Here is a 15,870-nt window from a genome sequence, read left to right as displayed (position 1 = left end):
CACGCCCCTGAATTGTTGATATCTTGCGTAAAAAGTTCTCAGTTTTTTATAAAAAGCATGAAAATATACATAACAGTAGGGCCATTACAAATATTTCAAAAAGTTTTTGTCCTTCCGGTGTTGGGCCTCTGAACGGAGGGGGTCGAAAAAAAAAGAGATTTTTCTAATCGAGCAAAAAAAATATGTGTTTTAAGCATTTTTACTTTAATAAACGTGAAAACCAGATCTATTCTTGCATTTAATATATACGTTATTATTTTACATGCAAAAATCTATGAAAAAAGACAAAAACGAAAGAACATTTTTTTGGACGATTTTCGGAAATTCCATTGTTCGAATTTCCATTTCTGTTTCGTGCTAGAAGCGTTAAGGGGTTATATACAGTTAGGAGGCTCAAAAAAGTGGATTTTTGTAAAATTTGGCTAGGGAAAACCCTTCAACTGATTAAAGTGAAAATTTGTATACATTTTTTTTAGTGGTTTTAACCCTAAGGGTCATTCACCAAATTTGTGTACACCTTACAGTAGATTTTGACTGTATTTTGACATATTTTTATTTTTGAAAAAAGTCATTTAAAAAGGTGCTATAGTTAATCTCCTGGAGCTCTTCTAAGATAGGACGTCTTGCGGTGAGCACGATATCTATGGATTGAATCATCGAAAATCGAAAAACCAAAAAGGAATCGGTGATAAAATATATTATCTATAGATTGATCGAAGGATTTAGCCATATAATCATTTTTGACGACATGTTAAACATAAAAAATCGATTTGCGGCATAAATTTTGCTCTTAAAATGTCCATAACATAAGAAATATTAATCGGGTAGAAAAAATCTTCGATTAATCTGTAAAATATATCTTCAGAACACTTGTGTCAGAATCTGAAGTGATTTGGTTCAGCCGTTTTCGAGAAATCTTGCTCACCGACTTTGTAAACACGGTTTCGAGAAACACGCGCTCAAAGTTTCGCATTCCTTCTTCAATCGCTCTGATACGCCGTTACTTCGTTAATATTTGTCGGATTGGCATGAAATTTTCTGTATGCATACTTAAATATATGTACACTATCATGAATCATGAAGAAAAAACAGAACATCGATTTTCCGACAATTCTAACTGTATCTAACCCCTTAACTCAACTCGTACACTCATTCTTCGAGTTTTTCAGGCTGTAGAGCCCACAGACAATTGATTTTACTAAAAAAATTAACTCATATTTTACAAATTATTTTTTTTGTCCCCCGATTCAAGCCAATTTCCAAGGAGGGGGGGGGGGGGTGATAAAAACTTTAAAAATAATTTGCAATGGCCTGATCTTATATATAAAAATGGATTTCTGTCGGGATGTTTCTTATAGAATCAAAAACTACTGAATCAATCGGCGTGAAAATTTGCATGTAGAAGTTTTTGGGGCCAGCAAAGGTTTTAGTGATGGTTAGAGACCCGTCCTCCCACTAAGAGGGGGGGCTCCCATACAAATGAAACACAAATTTCTGCATAACTCGAGAACTAATCAAGTAAATAGAACAAAATTTGGCATGTGGGTGTTTTTGGTGACAAGAATTTATTCTATGGTAACTTGAGACCCCTCCCCTCTTTAGAAGGGGAATTATGACTCCTCCCCTTTAAGAGGGGGAGCTTCCTTACAAATGAAATACAACTTTCCTCATAACTCTAGAACTAATCAAGCAAATGGAACCAAATTTGGCATGTGAAGGTTTTCGAGGACAAGAATATTTTCTATGGTGAATTAAGACCCCTCCCCTGTTTAGGACCCCCCCTCCCATACAAATGAAATTCAAATTTCCCTATAACTTGAGAACTAATCAAGCAAATGGAACCAAATTTAGTATGTGGGGCTTTTAGGGAGCAGAAATTTTTTCTATGATGAATTAAGACCCCTCCCCTGTTTAGGAGGGGGGGTCCCATACAAATGAAATTCAAATTTCCTTATAACTTGAGAACTAATCAAGCAAATGGAACCAAATTTGGCGAATTTATTTAATGATAGTTAGAGATCTCCCACCCCTGTGGTAGGGGGATATGGACTCTCATACAAATAAAACAGATTTTTTTGCGAACCTCAGAAACTAATCGAACTCGAGAAATTCGAGACTCTTTCATTAAACATTAGTCAATAACAAGACCACAAAAACTATCTATAGTAACATTAGATCATTCAGGACGAGACGGCCGCGAGTGTTGCCGGCGACCCGCCGTCGGAAGCGTCGCCCACTGGGAAGAAGCAACTCCCCGCAGAAATCACTACTGTCTAGGTTTATTTGTTTTCCTAGATCTACCTGGGTTTCCTGGAACGAGTAACAGCGAGTAAGGAGAGGATCGCGAAATGGTACTTCCCACAAAAAATTTTTTCGTGAAATGGTACATTCCGCTTAAGGTTTTTCGCAAAATGATATTCGGGGAATTGTTGTACAATCATGGCGAATATTACTGTCCGCTTTCTGGATATGCAATGAGGGGACAGGGGAGTTGTTTTCTACTTTAGTGTGAGGGAAAATTGCAAATTTGTATATTAAACTACCCATTCCTGGTAACTAATAAGCATTAACATAAGCAGCAAATCAGCGTATCTGGCATTTTATAATGCACGTTGTTGTATATTAGCTTTTTGACTGCATAGGTGTTGTAAATTGGCATCCAAAATTGTATTCAAATTCTTCGTGTCGGTAATTAGCTGTAAATTAGCATTGTCAGCACTATAAGAAGGTTATCAGTAAAGTAACTGTATATTTTGCCAAAATAGCATTTAAGTAGCATTTAGGGCGACTTGAATGCTTATTGGCCTACATTTGAATAGCATTGGTGATGCTTATTGGTTACCTGGGATGCTTTCATAGTTACGTAACTGCTCAGAAACTTGCAAAACACGAGATTGTGACAAAGATCATCCGAGATTCATGATTTATGTACAACATAGGTTAATTTGTGGCAAATACGAAGTTTGTCGGGTCAGCTAGTTTTTTATAAAATTTTAGATTAGATTCTAGACCTAGTTTGCGGACTTTACTCCGATTGTGGACCAGATTTTGCATCAAATTCGGAAATTAAATTATTTAATTTCCAGGTTTCGTATTCTACTAACAAGGAAACATCACTATCGGTCACAGGCTTAGAGCTTAACCATGTACACCATAGTGTAGTCCTGTCGATCCAGAACTTCACTGCACTGCTCGTATAGGTGTAACCTATGGAACTTTATTGAGAAAACTTAATTTGAAATTTGTATGGACATTTGACTTAATGGAGGCGCATGGTACACTGTGAATATCCTAAACGTTTAAGTAACAGATCAAAAAGAAAATGATATTGTTTGAAAACGATTATTGTTTACGTGCTTTTGTTTTTTCCATAACTCTTTTGATGTCAAATGTGTGTGAAGTTATGAATAGAGATATAAGTAATTTTAAGTCCGTACGATATAATCGAAGACCAGGAAATAAAATTAAAATTAAAAATTATCATTCAGCTTTGCGTATTACAAAAATTACTTTATTTCAGAGCCTTTTGAATAGATCGCAAAATCCCGATCAACCATTGCTTTTCGAATCTTATTATTGTACCAGGGATTAGAGTTATGTCTTGTCGAGTGTAACCGCATTAGCACAAAGGAATCATGAAGTGCGCCCATGCCACTTTATAATTCCTTCCGCGTCCGTACGGTACCTATTGCACAATTATAGGACTGGAATGGAAATCGAAATCTAGCGAGGCAAAAATAAACCACGTTTCGATAGGACCGGAACATCAACCTTATTAAAGCGCAATGCATTCCTATTCTTGCTATTAACAATTAAATCAATTTCAGAAGCACCGTTCCGATGTGAGGAATAAGTTGATAAAAAATTATGCGCGCAAATACTTTTAATATTAACACAGCATAACGACAGCTTTCCAGGAATAAGCGCTGATTTCGTAACCGAACTTGGTATGCACCATTTCGCAGAACTGTGATTACTGTTATTACTCTTTGCCATAGGATTAATGAGCACACATGCAGGAGAAAAAGCAGGGGATCACCTCTACTGGCACAAAACTTAACGATTAATAAATAAATTGAATAAATTGTTGGAAAATTTTGTTCCGTACCATAACTCAGCTCAACTATCATTCAAAACGATTGTTCAGTCATGCGTACTAAACGCATATAAAATGAGGAGCGAATTCTTTATGAGAGATTTCCTTATCCTACAGGGATACCTCGATATAAGACAATTAATAATTGAGAAAACTAGTCTTATATCGAAATTGTCTTATATCGAAACATAATTTTTTCAAAATAAATTGCTTTAGCCATTTGTGAAATCGCCAATTTCGCTCTGTGTTGTGCGTTTACGTTTTTTGAACTATTTATTATGGTTTGAGCTATTAGTTTTTTTTACAATTTTTAGGGTTATTTTGAAATAATGAACATCTTCATGGCGCCGATTGCGAAATGGAAAATTAGCTCTGGTATCGTTACCAGCTGTGTCAAAGAGATTTTTCTTATGTCGAGGCAAAACTTGTCTTATATCGAGGTTGTCTTATATTGAAAATTAAAAATTGCATTATACAGCATAGCGTTACATTATTTGATAAATAAATAATTAAATAAATAAAAAAATAAATAAATAAATATCGAGGTATTCCTGTATTCCTTCTTTTACGCGTACAGTAGAGATTTGTAGGATATAAATTTAAAAACATTGAATTTTTATAGCACGGGCCCACAAGATTTTTAAATAGTTGGAAAAGCAAAAAAACATATATTTGTGGTTCGTCCTTGTTAAAAATATTCAGAGTAATGAATGTATCTTTGCCAATGTTACATTGCAGGCAAAAACAGAATACCATGCGTCTCCATTGCATTCTCGCAAATTTATTTCTTCAAGCGATTCTATACAGTTAGATAGCCTTAAAAAAACGAATTTTTCTAAAGAAAATCTTTTAACCCATTAAAGTGAAAATTTGTATATTTGTTACGGTAAACTTTTTTCAAGGCATAAAAATATACATCACAGTATGAAAATACAAAAAAAAAGAAATATTTTTAATGCTTGGGAAGTCACTGAAACTTTTGAACTGCAGATTATAGGAATCTCTGAAAAGCTCGTTGAAACAGCTTTCATTTGGTGCCAAAATAATAAAATCAATTCGGTGTTTCAAAAGTTATGAGCTTGTAAAGTAGGAAGGCTTGGCAAAAATTGTGATTTTTGAGACCACCCTTACTCAGAAAGGGGCATCCTGAGCGCCAAATGACGAAAGACGGGTGTTTCTGGACAAGTTTTATTAGAAATTTAAAATTTACCCACTGCAAAATTTAGAATTTACCCGCAGGATGCAATAACTTGCGAACGGCTAGGTTTAAGAAAAAAAAAATATTTGGATATTTTAAAAAAAATGTGCAAATTCAAAATTAAAAAAAAATCCGAAATCGTGTCCGTCGATAGCTCTTCACTAGATTTTAGCGCATAGTTTAAGCTATCTTTAAAAATACATTATGCAAATCGGAGGGGATGGTTTTGAGATTTTATAATTTTTATCATGGTTTTGAAAAGTTTTTTCTTTCATGTATTTTTTATAACTTTTGACCTTTGACGCCATTTTGATCGAATGAGTAGTTTTCAAGATATGTTTTGAAAAAAGTAATCTGATTTCTAAAAACGCTCTTTTGAAAAGTTACTCTTGACGAAAAAAATCAAGTTTAGTGGAAAGTGAGTTCTTGCGTGGTATCCAACACGTTAGGAAAATTTCATTCCAATCAAAAATAGTCGAGTCAAATCGTTTTGCTAGTTGAGCTGGAATTGCTCTAATCAGACTAAATAAATGTTGCAAACAGCCAGAGTTATGCGATGATTTCGAACGATTGTTAGATATAAACCATACAGAGCGGCAAACGTTGAACGCGTTTTTCTCGAAATCAGAGTTTTGGTTCGGTCTGACTTAACACCGACTATATGTTCCTAGACATGAGATAATCAGCACTGGGGGTTACTATGTATATTTACTGGGGGGTTGACAAAAGGTGGGGTCCCTAACAAGGAGGGGAGGTCCGAATAAGTAACAGTTACGAAAAAATATGAAATTTGTTTCGTTTCTAGGGATTTTCATAGAACAAAACCGATGCATAATTAGCTACATGACAGAAAGGGGAGCTGAGTGAGAAGGTGCCGACACGGTTCTTCATCAGCATCGGTGGTCTGTACGGTTCTTCATCAAACGTCGTTTGTCAAACACATGATTTTTGACGTAAAAAAATCAACGCATCAACCCCCCGACGGTCTCTTAAAAAAGGAAGATTCAAATGAGTAAAGGGGTGCGTTTCTTTTGCATTTGGAACGATAGCCGTTGCACAAGTTGCTGGATTTCTGAAAGGGGGAATAGGGTGGCCATTAACAAGGCGGAGGTTCAAAAACGTAAAAGGCGTGTGGTAACGTAAAAGGTTTGTGTCAATTTATAGGGATTATAGAGAAGACAGATTTACAAGTGGCTGGGGGATACCAGGAGCGGAACTGACAAAGGGAGTAGACACATTCAAGAAGAAAAAGGGGTTTGTTTCTTGCACTATGAGAATTTACGTTACAATAACAGATGTACAAGTGACTGAAAGTAAGACCGAGTAAGGTCGGGTAATCAGCTAGTGAGTTCGCATTTACGCGTAGGATTGGAATTCACGAGTTTTTTTTTTCATGTGGATTTTGGAATTCCCGCGAAACGTATGCTTTGCGTAAAAAGCGACTTGTGTGTATATAAATCGGTTCGGCCATCTCTGAGAAACGTTCGACTAATTGACACCTAGTAAAAACACATGTTTAGGCATAACTTTAGAGCTCCTCTGAAAATTCTCCCAAAAATTTTGCAGTAGCAAGACTTTTTATTTGACACTAAAATTGTTTAAATCGGTTGAGTGGTTCCGGAGAAGTTAATTTGGCATAGGCTACGATTATCCTTTTGTTTATTGGTTCCTATTTCATCAAGGCCGCATGTGCCCCCGGGCTCAGTAGGAACCCAACTGCTCCCTCGAGGAGCATTTTCACCTCGTATGCCAGAGTAAAGCAATAAGACTTGCCCGGATGATGTCTTGTGTTCGCTAGTACCCGGCCAGTTGACCTCGCTCAGCCCCAGGATTTCCGGGATGCCCTGCTTAGTGCCGTGTCAAATAATGTTTGCAATTCGTGTGATTATGTGCCTCCCAGCTGGCAATCGTCAGCTGTTTGAATCTCGACTGGAACAGACTGTAAAAGTCAACAGGATCGTATCAGTAGCCACGCAATTGTCCTGTACTCTTACAGCTGACTGCGAAAACAAAATCTGACTGACTAATAAAAAACGAAAGATCAAGCTTCGAAAACACAATGTAGCAGTTAGCTTTTGCTTTGTTTATTTGCTTCTTTTATGGTTAGGTTAATATGATATGATACTTTTAATCTAAAAAGAAAATGAGATTGCAACCGAGAGTTAATAATTCAACCAGACGATTATTGAAAAAAATGCAGGTTCATCAGAAAATGCAGTTAAATCCACCTAGCGTGAACTCAAAGTGGATTTTTTGGCTACTTTGTATTAAAAAGCATTCCTGTTATACGTATATTTTGCTGATAATGATAGGCCTTTCGTACATTGTGATGCACATTGCCGTGAATAAAATAAACACCTTCTTTAATGTACACAAACCAAAAAAAGAAGATTGTTATTATTTAGCTTCTTTCAGTCCGATGATAATTTGAATTATTTTACCGGGTAATCGGACCTTGGAAGATAAGCGCAATATTTTCCCCTAATTTACATAGCTGCAATTGGAAGTTTTTTTAGTAGCTTTTTTGATAGCTGCTGATGGTGTTTTTGGTAAAATATATGTTGGCTAAAAGGCAAGCATTTTTGCCTTTGCTCATTTCGTTTGGAAATAAAAGCAATTCAGAATCATTCGCGTTGCTAGAAGATGTACGCCACCATTATTACTGTTACGACAAAGTGGGTGGCGTCGAAAAGTGAGCAAAAACATTTGTATCAACAGTAGAGCTGAAAAATAGACCTCAGGACATGCGAGTAATTGTTCATCTCAAGCTCGTTTCAGCTGACCTTTTTATAGGAACAAATTGCCTTGGATATTCCAACTATTTGCATGTACAGAGCCATGAAATAAAATAAATACTGCGACTCAGTGTTACCCAGTTCACGGAAATCAATCTTAATTGTCAGCTTCGTGGGAAGTAATCTTCCTTCCTTCATGGCTAGGAGTGGATTTCCTTCTCGCACCAGTCTGATAAACGTCAAGGGATGATGATTTTCATAATTTTGCTGCATTTTCTTCCACAGTGACGCTCGAAGAGAAGAGCCAGAATTCTGAATTTGATTTATCCCTACGATTGAGCATTCTGTCAGCTTCTTTTTTATTACAATTTATTTAACTCGCAAAAGGTACAATGGTACAATGCTCGTAAACTGATTTGAATAAACTTCAATGGAGACGCATTGTATGTAGTATTTTAGGGCTTTAGTTAAACAGAAAAAGTATCTTACTGAAGTAAGCTTACGTTATTACCAAAATTTAAAGTCATAAACATCTGGATGACTAAAACACAGTTTTAAATATGCTGTAGAGAGTTAGTTCAGCATATAGTTCAATTTGTAATACTACTAATTAACCGCCGCGTTTCCACTACATATTTCAATACGTAATAGAGCGGTAACGGGAAAAACCAGAACAGCACTTCAGCAGCCACAGCCTAATGCGGTCTTTGAAGTCTTTTACAAAGAAGCGGTATTTTACTTTGCAAACGGGCTTCACCGCGCGCCGGATTCCTATTCACCGTTTAATGTGGTTAATGAGCGCCGTAGTTACTCTTGATGCTAAAATGTGTTAGAAAATGGATGATACTAGGAGTCTTTGACGATGATAATCAGCAGTCGCCTGTGGGGATACCAACTTAGCTCACTGTCATATTAATCAAATGCTTTGCCATCTGGAATTGGCTCAGATTAATTGTTTGAGAAATAACAGAAAACCTGAATGTAACCAATTTATTGCAGATTGCAATTTTATCTTTTTTTTTTTCAAAAATTCACGAAAACTACAAGCTAAACTGCAACGACCGCCCTCATTCTAGATACGATTCTACTTCAACGGTTCAACAAACCCGTCTAATTCACTTACCGCCATCGACATCATGTGGTGAACCATGCTTTCCGTACTGTGCCCTCCATGGCCAGCATGCGGATGACCCGAAAGGTCCACTCCTCCTAGCTCAGTGCCATCGAGTGCACCGTGCGAACCGTGATCCATCGAGCCATGGTGACCATCATCATGCATATGCCCCCCGGCCGAATGATTTAACGGCGTCTGACTGTAATCGTGATGTTCCGAGTGATCCATACTGGTGTGGCGGTACGCTATAAGCCGGACAAACGATGCAACTTAATCTGTAATCACACAATAGATGGAAATGGGTAAATGTTTAGTTATGTAAGTTTCACAGCTAGATTAGGAAGCATAATGTTTGCTTCATGCTCGATATAGGAATATGTGTGATGTGGAAATTGTCGTTCCACTGTTGCTGATAGAAGATTCATTCAATAGATGGAGATAAATCGTTTCGATGATCTCTTTCAGCGTTCATTGATGGATATCACGTACACAAATCAAATGACATCCATATTATCAATCAACCTACAAACGTTAAAAATAAATTTAAGGAAAACTTTCATAGATGCAAAGCGAACGAAGTGATACATTTTGTTCGCGCTATTGATAGTCAGTTACAGTAAGTCACGTTTGCGTGGGACGCGGGACACCGTTTGAAGTGTCATTTCCGGAAACTCACGTTTACGATCCTGGCATCTGTTCAATTCTGATGTAACACATAAAGTACTTGTTTGAAAATTGGAAGCTTTTCACTTGAACCTTCTGAGAAAGCTGATTTTTGATAGCAATGCAACATAAGTTAACAAGAAGAAGTTCCAATTTGTTGGAAGTTTGTGTAATTTGTAGAAAAGTGGAGAAAATTTTTGAAAGTTGTGCGACAATTTAGGCAAAAATCAAATCACCGTCCCTCCATCAATTGTAGAACCCAAGTTTCAAAAAATATTAATATTAATGCCTGACCGCATTTCAAGGTCAAATACTAAAAAACACTAAAACTGACATTTTGGTCAATTTCATAGCAACGGAATCTTTCTCCGAAAACCCGCTCTGAGAATCGCGGTTAACACGCTGACAGACGAACAACGTCACACGCAGTACCTTGCAAGTCGTAAGGGCCTGCATAGTGTCCTCGTCCTGAAAGTAAAAACAAGTTAGATCAAAAACTTCTCGGTCGGTGGTTTCTACAGTAGACGGAGGAAGAGGCCCAATTTGGGTCTAAAAATAACCCAACCAGATACGTCGCTACATTAATAAGGGGGGTTGCGCAGTCTCCTTTTGCTCAGCGCCTCTATGGTTCAAAGGTACACGGGTACCAGCGAGCCACACGTCCTGGCGGGTGCTGTAGGTCCGGTTATAATCTCTGATTATAGCTTGGTTCGACCCATACAACTTCCAGCATTGGACAAAAGGTAGGAGTCACAACGACGATTGTTAAAGTCGCCACCAGAAATACAACACCATGCCAGATGCCATACCATCTCGTAATTATAGACTAAAGCGTACGTATACTGAGGCATACTTAAGAATGTGCCGCGCTTTCTCTATAAAATTTAATGTAAAAATGCTTAACTGCTCCTACTTGCACCCGTACCAACTAAAAGGAAGGTCATTTCCTAGTTACGTGGCGCAAATGTTTGACCAACTTGGCTTAGACTGACCAGTTATAATCATCACTAAGTCATTGCTCTATGCAACGCTTATGGGCGCTAAAGACCGATATCGAAAATTCGCTCGAGTGGGATAGCCCTCTTTCACATCACCGAACCGAGCAGAAGTAATTCAACTTCGAATTCCTCGTTTGTCTTGGCTAATGCAATCTCATTCCATCTCTATTTATTTTCTGAAGTCTCACAAAGACTGTACGGAGAATGCTGCTACCCTCGCACAGTAGTCCAAAAGAGCGAAAAGTGGAACTTTTTTCCTCATGTCTCTTGTTTTCATTTTATCTTTTATGGTCTTGAGCACTTATGTTCGTATGAATATCCCCCTTAATCTAAAACTGTCAAAAATTAGTTATCGCTTACTATAATGAAAATAAAAAAATAACTTTTTTGTGTTAGGCAATATAGACATAGTTTCTTCGGCAAAGTTCTAAATATTGTAAAAACAACAAACTTTGCTGAAGAAATGAAATTTCTATCTTTATCGAGTGCTGAAAAATAAGGCATATTCTTTAAAACTTTTTTAAAAATTGGTTTTTCATACTTAGCTTTTGTTAGTTGCATTTTACAAGAATGCAATGTTCTAGGCAATTAACGAAGCTCTCAAAATACACGTTTTTGCAGAAGACTGCAAATCTCTTGAACCTTTACTTGCTGAGTTATCGCATATTCAAGCTTTAAATTTCCATAGCTTCACGAGCCTGTGTAAAATTTATGAAATCAGCGCTTCATCTTAACGCTTAAGTCGAGTACTATAAACTTGTACGGGTTCCGCTTGTCCTCAACCACCGAAATGAGAGTACGGCAAGCATACGTTTTATGTGTTTCGCGTTCGCGAAAGGCTCGATACACATCCATTTTTTTTTGTGTTCGTAGGTAGAAACGTGATTTCTTCGGCAAAGTTATAGAAAATATAAAGATAAACAATTTTGCTGAAGAAATGACATTTCTATCTCTATCGAGTGCAGAGCTGTAGAGTATTTTCTTCGGAAATTCTTTAAAAATAAGTTTTTCATATTTAGCGTATGTTGGTTGCATTTTACAAGAGTACATGGTTCTAGGCGGTTATTGAAAGACTCAAAACACATGTTTTTGCGGAAGGTTGCAAATCCCTAGGACCTATCCTTCCAAAGTTACAAACTAAGTATGAAAAACCAATTTTTAAAGAAGTTTTAAAGAATATGCCTTATAGTTCAACATTCGATAAAGATAGAAATTACATTTCTTCAGCAAAGTTGGTTGTTTTTACAATATTTACAACTTTGCGGAAGAAACTATGGCTATATTTCCGAACACAAAAAAGTTATTTCTTTATTTTCATTATAGTAAGTAATGATGAACTTTTGATAGTTTTAGATTAAGGGGGACATTCATACGAACAAAAGTGCTGAAAACCATAAATGATAAAATGAAAGCAAAAGACACTAGGAAAAAAGTTCCGCTTTTCGCCCTTTTGAACCACTGTGCCTCGGTCAAAATCCATCAGAGCTATCCATGTCCAGTTGGTGACCTCCAGCAGTGGCTTCGTTGGTCACTTTGTATTGTGTGGCATGCAATACTAGGGTCAAATTCAGAGCCGGCGTTTAGCCCGGCAAACTTGTGCGGTCGCACAGAGCCTCGCGCTTCAGGGGGGCCATGCGGTTGGTGATGACTGAGAGAAAATGTTAAAAATTGTAGTGGACAATCCTTGGCTGTATATAACACAATTGGCTGCTCAGATTTTTTTGCACTCTTTTATTTAAATGCAGAGTGTACAGTGTTAAGAATAAATCGATGAAATTAGTACCCGCTGTTTTAGAAAGTCTCGTTACATAATTGCCAGACGACTCGACTTTGCTTGCACGCTGATTCGAGTATTCGATTAAATAACACCAGATCCGAATGATATTCTACCCACTATCTTACAGAAAAGGAACAGCGTTATAATTTCCGAGCTCCCGGTTTCACTTTGGGACAAATCTCGGGGAATTGTCGGAAAGTAGAAAGATACCTAAAGGCATACCTAAGGCAGATAAGAAAGAGAAAATCTGGCATAAGTCTTTCAGACCAATAAGTCTGATATCAACGCTTCTCAAGTTGATGGAGAAAATCACGGATTATACCCGCAATGAGTTTTTAAAAAAACTCCGTTGCATGGAAATCGACATGTTAGTCGAGGAAACGCTCATATATCAAGAGACGGTATTTTGTGCTTTCCTTGATATTGAAGGCGCTTCCGATGACACGGTTTTCCTGTCCCAGGAAGCAACTGAAATGATTTTGCTAGAAATTGAGATTGACTAACTAAATATATTTATTTCATTAAAACAACCAGTTTTCGAAAATTGCAATTTCAGTGGCGCGTTGATTTTATCAACCTATCTTATCAATGTGCACGATAAAATATAATGCGCACATGCTTTAAACGAATTAAGACCGCTAAAAATTCATTCAAGCTGGCGAACTGATATTTAGCTTTTACCAGAGTGAAAAGCGTAAAACTTCATTAAATTATGGCGGTGGCTGTCAAGCAGCGAAAGCTTAATCGATTTTATTGCTGTTTTCAACAGAGCGTGATAGGCCTACTTGAGTTTATAACCTGATTCTTGTAGCGGTTATGAACACATTCTGAGGAGAGGGCCGTTTTATAGCGGGTATCAGAAAGTTCTGGTGCTGTTCATAGTTTTATTAGCGGTTTTATTAAATCGGTCATGAAAACCACTATACGAACGCAATAAAACTTGGAATTGTTACTTGGGATACACATCAAGTGGGTTTGTGATTCATTTATGGAGGACTTCCTCTCCGCAATCCACCATTTCTTCAGTAGCTGTGGAAGGATGAAGCAACTTTGAAGCATGCAGCAAATAGCTGGTGTTGTGCAGAATCTGACAGACAAACTGATGAGGGGACATTTAGCGTTTTATCCATCCGCGAGCACCGCACTTTGGCGGGCAGTGGGCGGCAGCCATCAGGTCAGTCAAAAATACCTTGTGGCTGGAGATTAGTACGTGAGTTCATGAATGAATTAAGTTCTACATAACGGAGCATTTTGAAAATATTTTACAGTTCGATTTTTAGTCTTTTAATGATGAAAACTTCATGATTGTTGAAATGTTTCTGAATTACGGCCCAAAACCGTTATCGTCAGTTTTCCAAGCATAACTCAAGAACCAAAATAATAAAAATGTCGCTATCGTGAAGTTTTCGCCATTAAAAAATTGGTGACAAAAATATTTTCAAAACGTTTTTTTCCTGATATTCACTTATTTATCTCCTGCAACAAGATGTTGTTGGCCAGTCCGGAAAAATTATCAGTTGATACTGATGAAATTGCCTAAAAACTCGCTCCCAATGTAGCTGATATTTATCAAGATGAAAATCGACTTTATTACCTAAGTCACGGTATTATTGAGTCAGATAACCATTATTCTACCTCAAACTCAAAGTATCAAAGAACTCGGAATGACAATTAATATTCAGAGCCTAACCTATCAGTTTAATCTTTTTTATTAGCGTTGTTTTCCTCACAAAAATTTAGAACATTTAGAAATGTCGTGTATGCACCTGTATTCGTATTGTTCAAGCAGTCATCGTGGACGATCAAGATGGTTTTAAGCTTAAGCGGTCAACGGCAACTAATCTTATAACTCTCATATCTTATGCTATACAAAGCTTCAACGATTTATTTACACTTTCGGTAAACTGAACCATCAAATCGCCAAATTGGATAAGCTCAGAATCGGAGGCCCGTGGCTACAATGGTTTAATTCATATGTCTCCGATCGTCATCTAGAAGTTAATACCGACGGTTTTTATTTTTCACTGCTTGCTCTGGAATCTCACAAGGCAGTAATCTTGAATGTTTGATTTCTTTCCTCAACTTTAACGATGTCAATTTCTTGGAAACCACCGGATCATTGTCAGGATATGGGAGGTAGAACAAATGCTGGAGGAGTGGGTGAAAAAAGGACATCGACTCGAATGTAAAAACTATCGGGACATTACATTGCTCAATCCGGCCCATAGGGTGCTGTCCAGTATTCTGTAGCCTGAGACCGTTAGCGGACCGTCTTTCGTCGGCGATTACTAAGCAGGTTTTCATGAGGGTCACTCCATGACGAAAAAGACGTCTACCCTGCGTTATTATTAGACAAGTTCTAGAAGTACAACTAGCAAACTTATCATCTGTTTGCAGACTTTAAGGCAGCGTAAGATTCAGTCAAACGAAATTAGCTGTAGCAGATACATTGTTTTCCGACAAAACTTACTACGCTGATTCGTGCGACACTGGATGGCTTAAAATCATGCGTCAGAATAGCAGGTGAGAATTCAGCAGCTTTTGTGACGTTTGATGGACTGAAGCAAAGGGATGCACTATTTAACCTAGTATTCAACATTGTCTTAGAAGGTGCAATACGAAGAGCAAACGCGGAAAGAAACGGGACTATCATCACGAAATCTCACATGCTTCTTGGTTTTGCGGATGACGTCGATATAATAAGAATCTACCGTAGAGCAGTGGAGGAGCTGTTAGGTCTTTTAAACGGAAAACAGCGAGATCGGGACTTACCATTAACACAGTTAAAATGAAGCGCATGGTTGCTGGCAGGGAACCAGGTGGGAGTCCAAACGGTGTTGGTGCCAAAACGGAGCTGCATGGGGAACGATATGAAGTAGTTAAGACCGCTCGTGATATGTGACAACAATGTAAGCCGCGAATCGAACTTTCTACGGATTACGTAGCCCGCTGAAGTCTTGTAGTTTGCAAATTCGCACAAAACTTGCGCTCTGCAGACCACTAATTTTCCCGGTGGCCCTGTACGGACAGAATCATGGACGCTAAACGGAAGGCGAGTGCTAGGGGTTTTGTGGTAGGCTGCGGTGGGTTGGGCACGTGACCAGAATGCCCGACGAAAGAGTAGACAAAACTAGTTTCAGCAAAGGAGTAGGCCGTAGACTTCGGGGCAGACCACGTACCCGATGGATGTGCTAAGGAAGACGCCCGGTCAGCTGGTGTTCGAGGGGATTGGAGAACGGCAGCCCAGGACTGATAGTACCAGAGGACCCATAATTCGTTCGGCGCAGGG

At 37.9% G+C, this 15,870-nt stretch overlaps 1 protein-coding gene across 3 annotated transcripts in view; it reads right to left on the bottom strand.

Annotated features, from left to right (window-relative positions):
- Window positions 1–15,870, bottom strand: part of LOC128741971 (high affinity copper uptake protein 1) — a 75,717-nt gene that overhangs the window by 20,159 nt on the left and 39,688 nt on the right. For all 3 annotated transcript variants that reach the window (XM_053838120.1, XM_053838122.1, XM_053838121.1), the window contains exon 2: window positions 9,153–9,418. In XM_053838120.1, coding sequence (XP_053694095.1) covers window positions 9,153–9,371 — 219 coding nt within the window. In that variant the 5' untranslated portion in view covers window positions 9,372–9,418. The remainder of the gene's footprint in view (window positions 1–9,152; window positions 9,419–15,870) is intronic.

This window comes from Sabethes cyaneus, chromosome 3 (assembly GCF_943734655.1).
Source record: "Sabethes cyaneus chromosome 3, idSabCyanKW18_F2, whole genome shotgun sequence".
NCBI classification, from domain to species: Eukaryota; Metazoa; Arthropoda; class Insecta; order Diptera; family Culicidae; genus Sabethes; species Sabethes cyaneus.
This window is presented reverse-complemented; position numbering and strand designations above follow the sequence as displayed.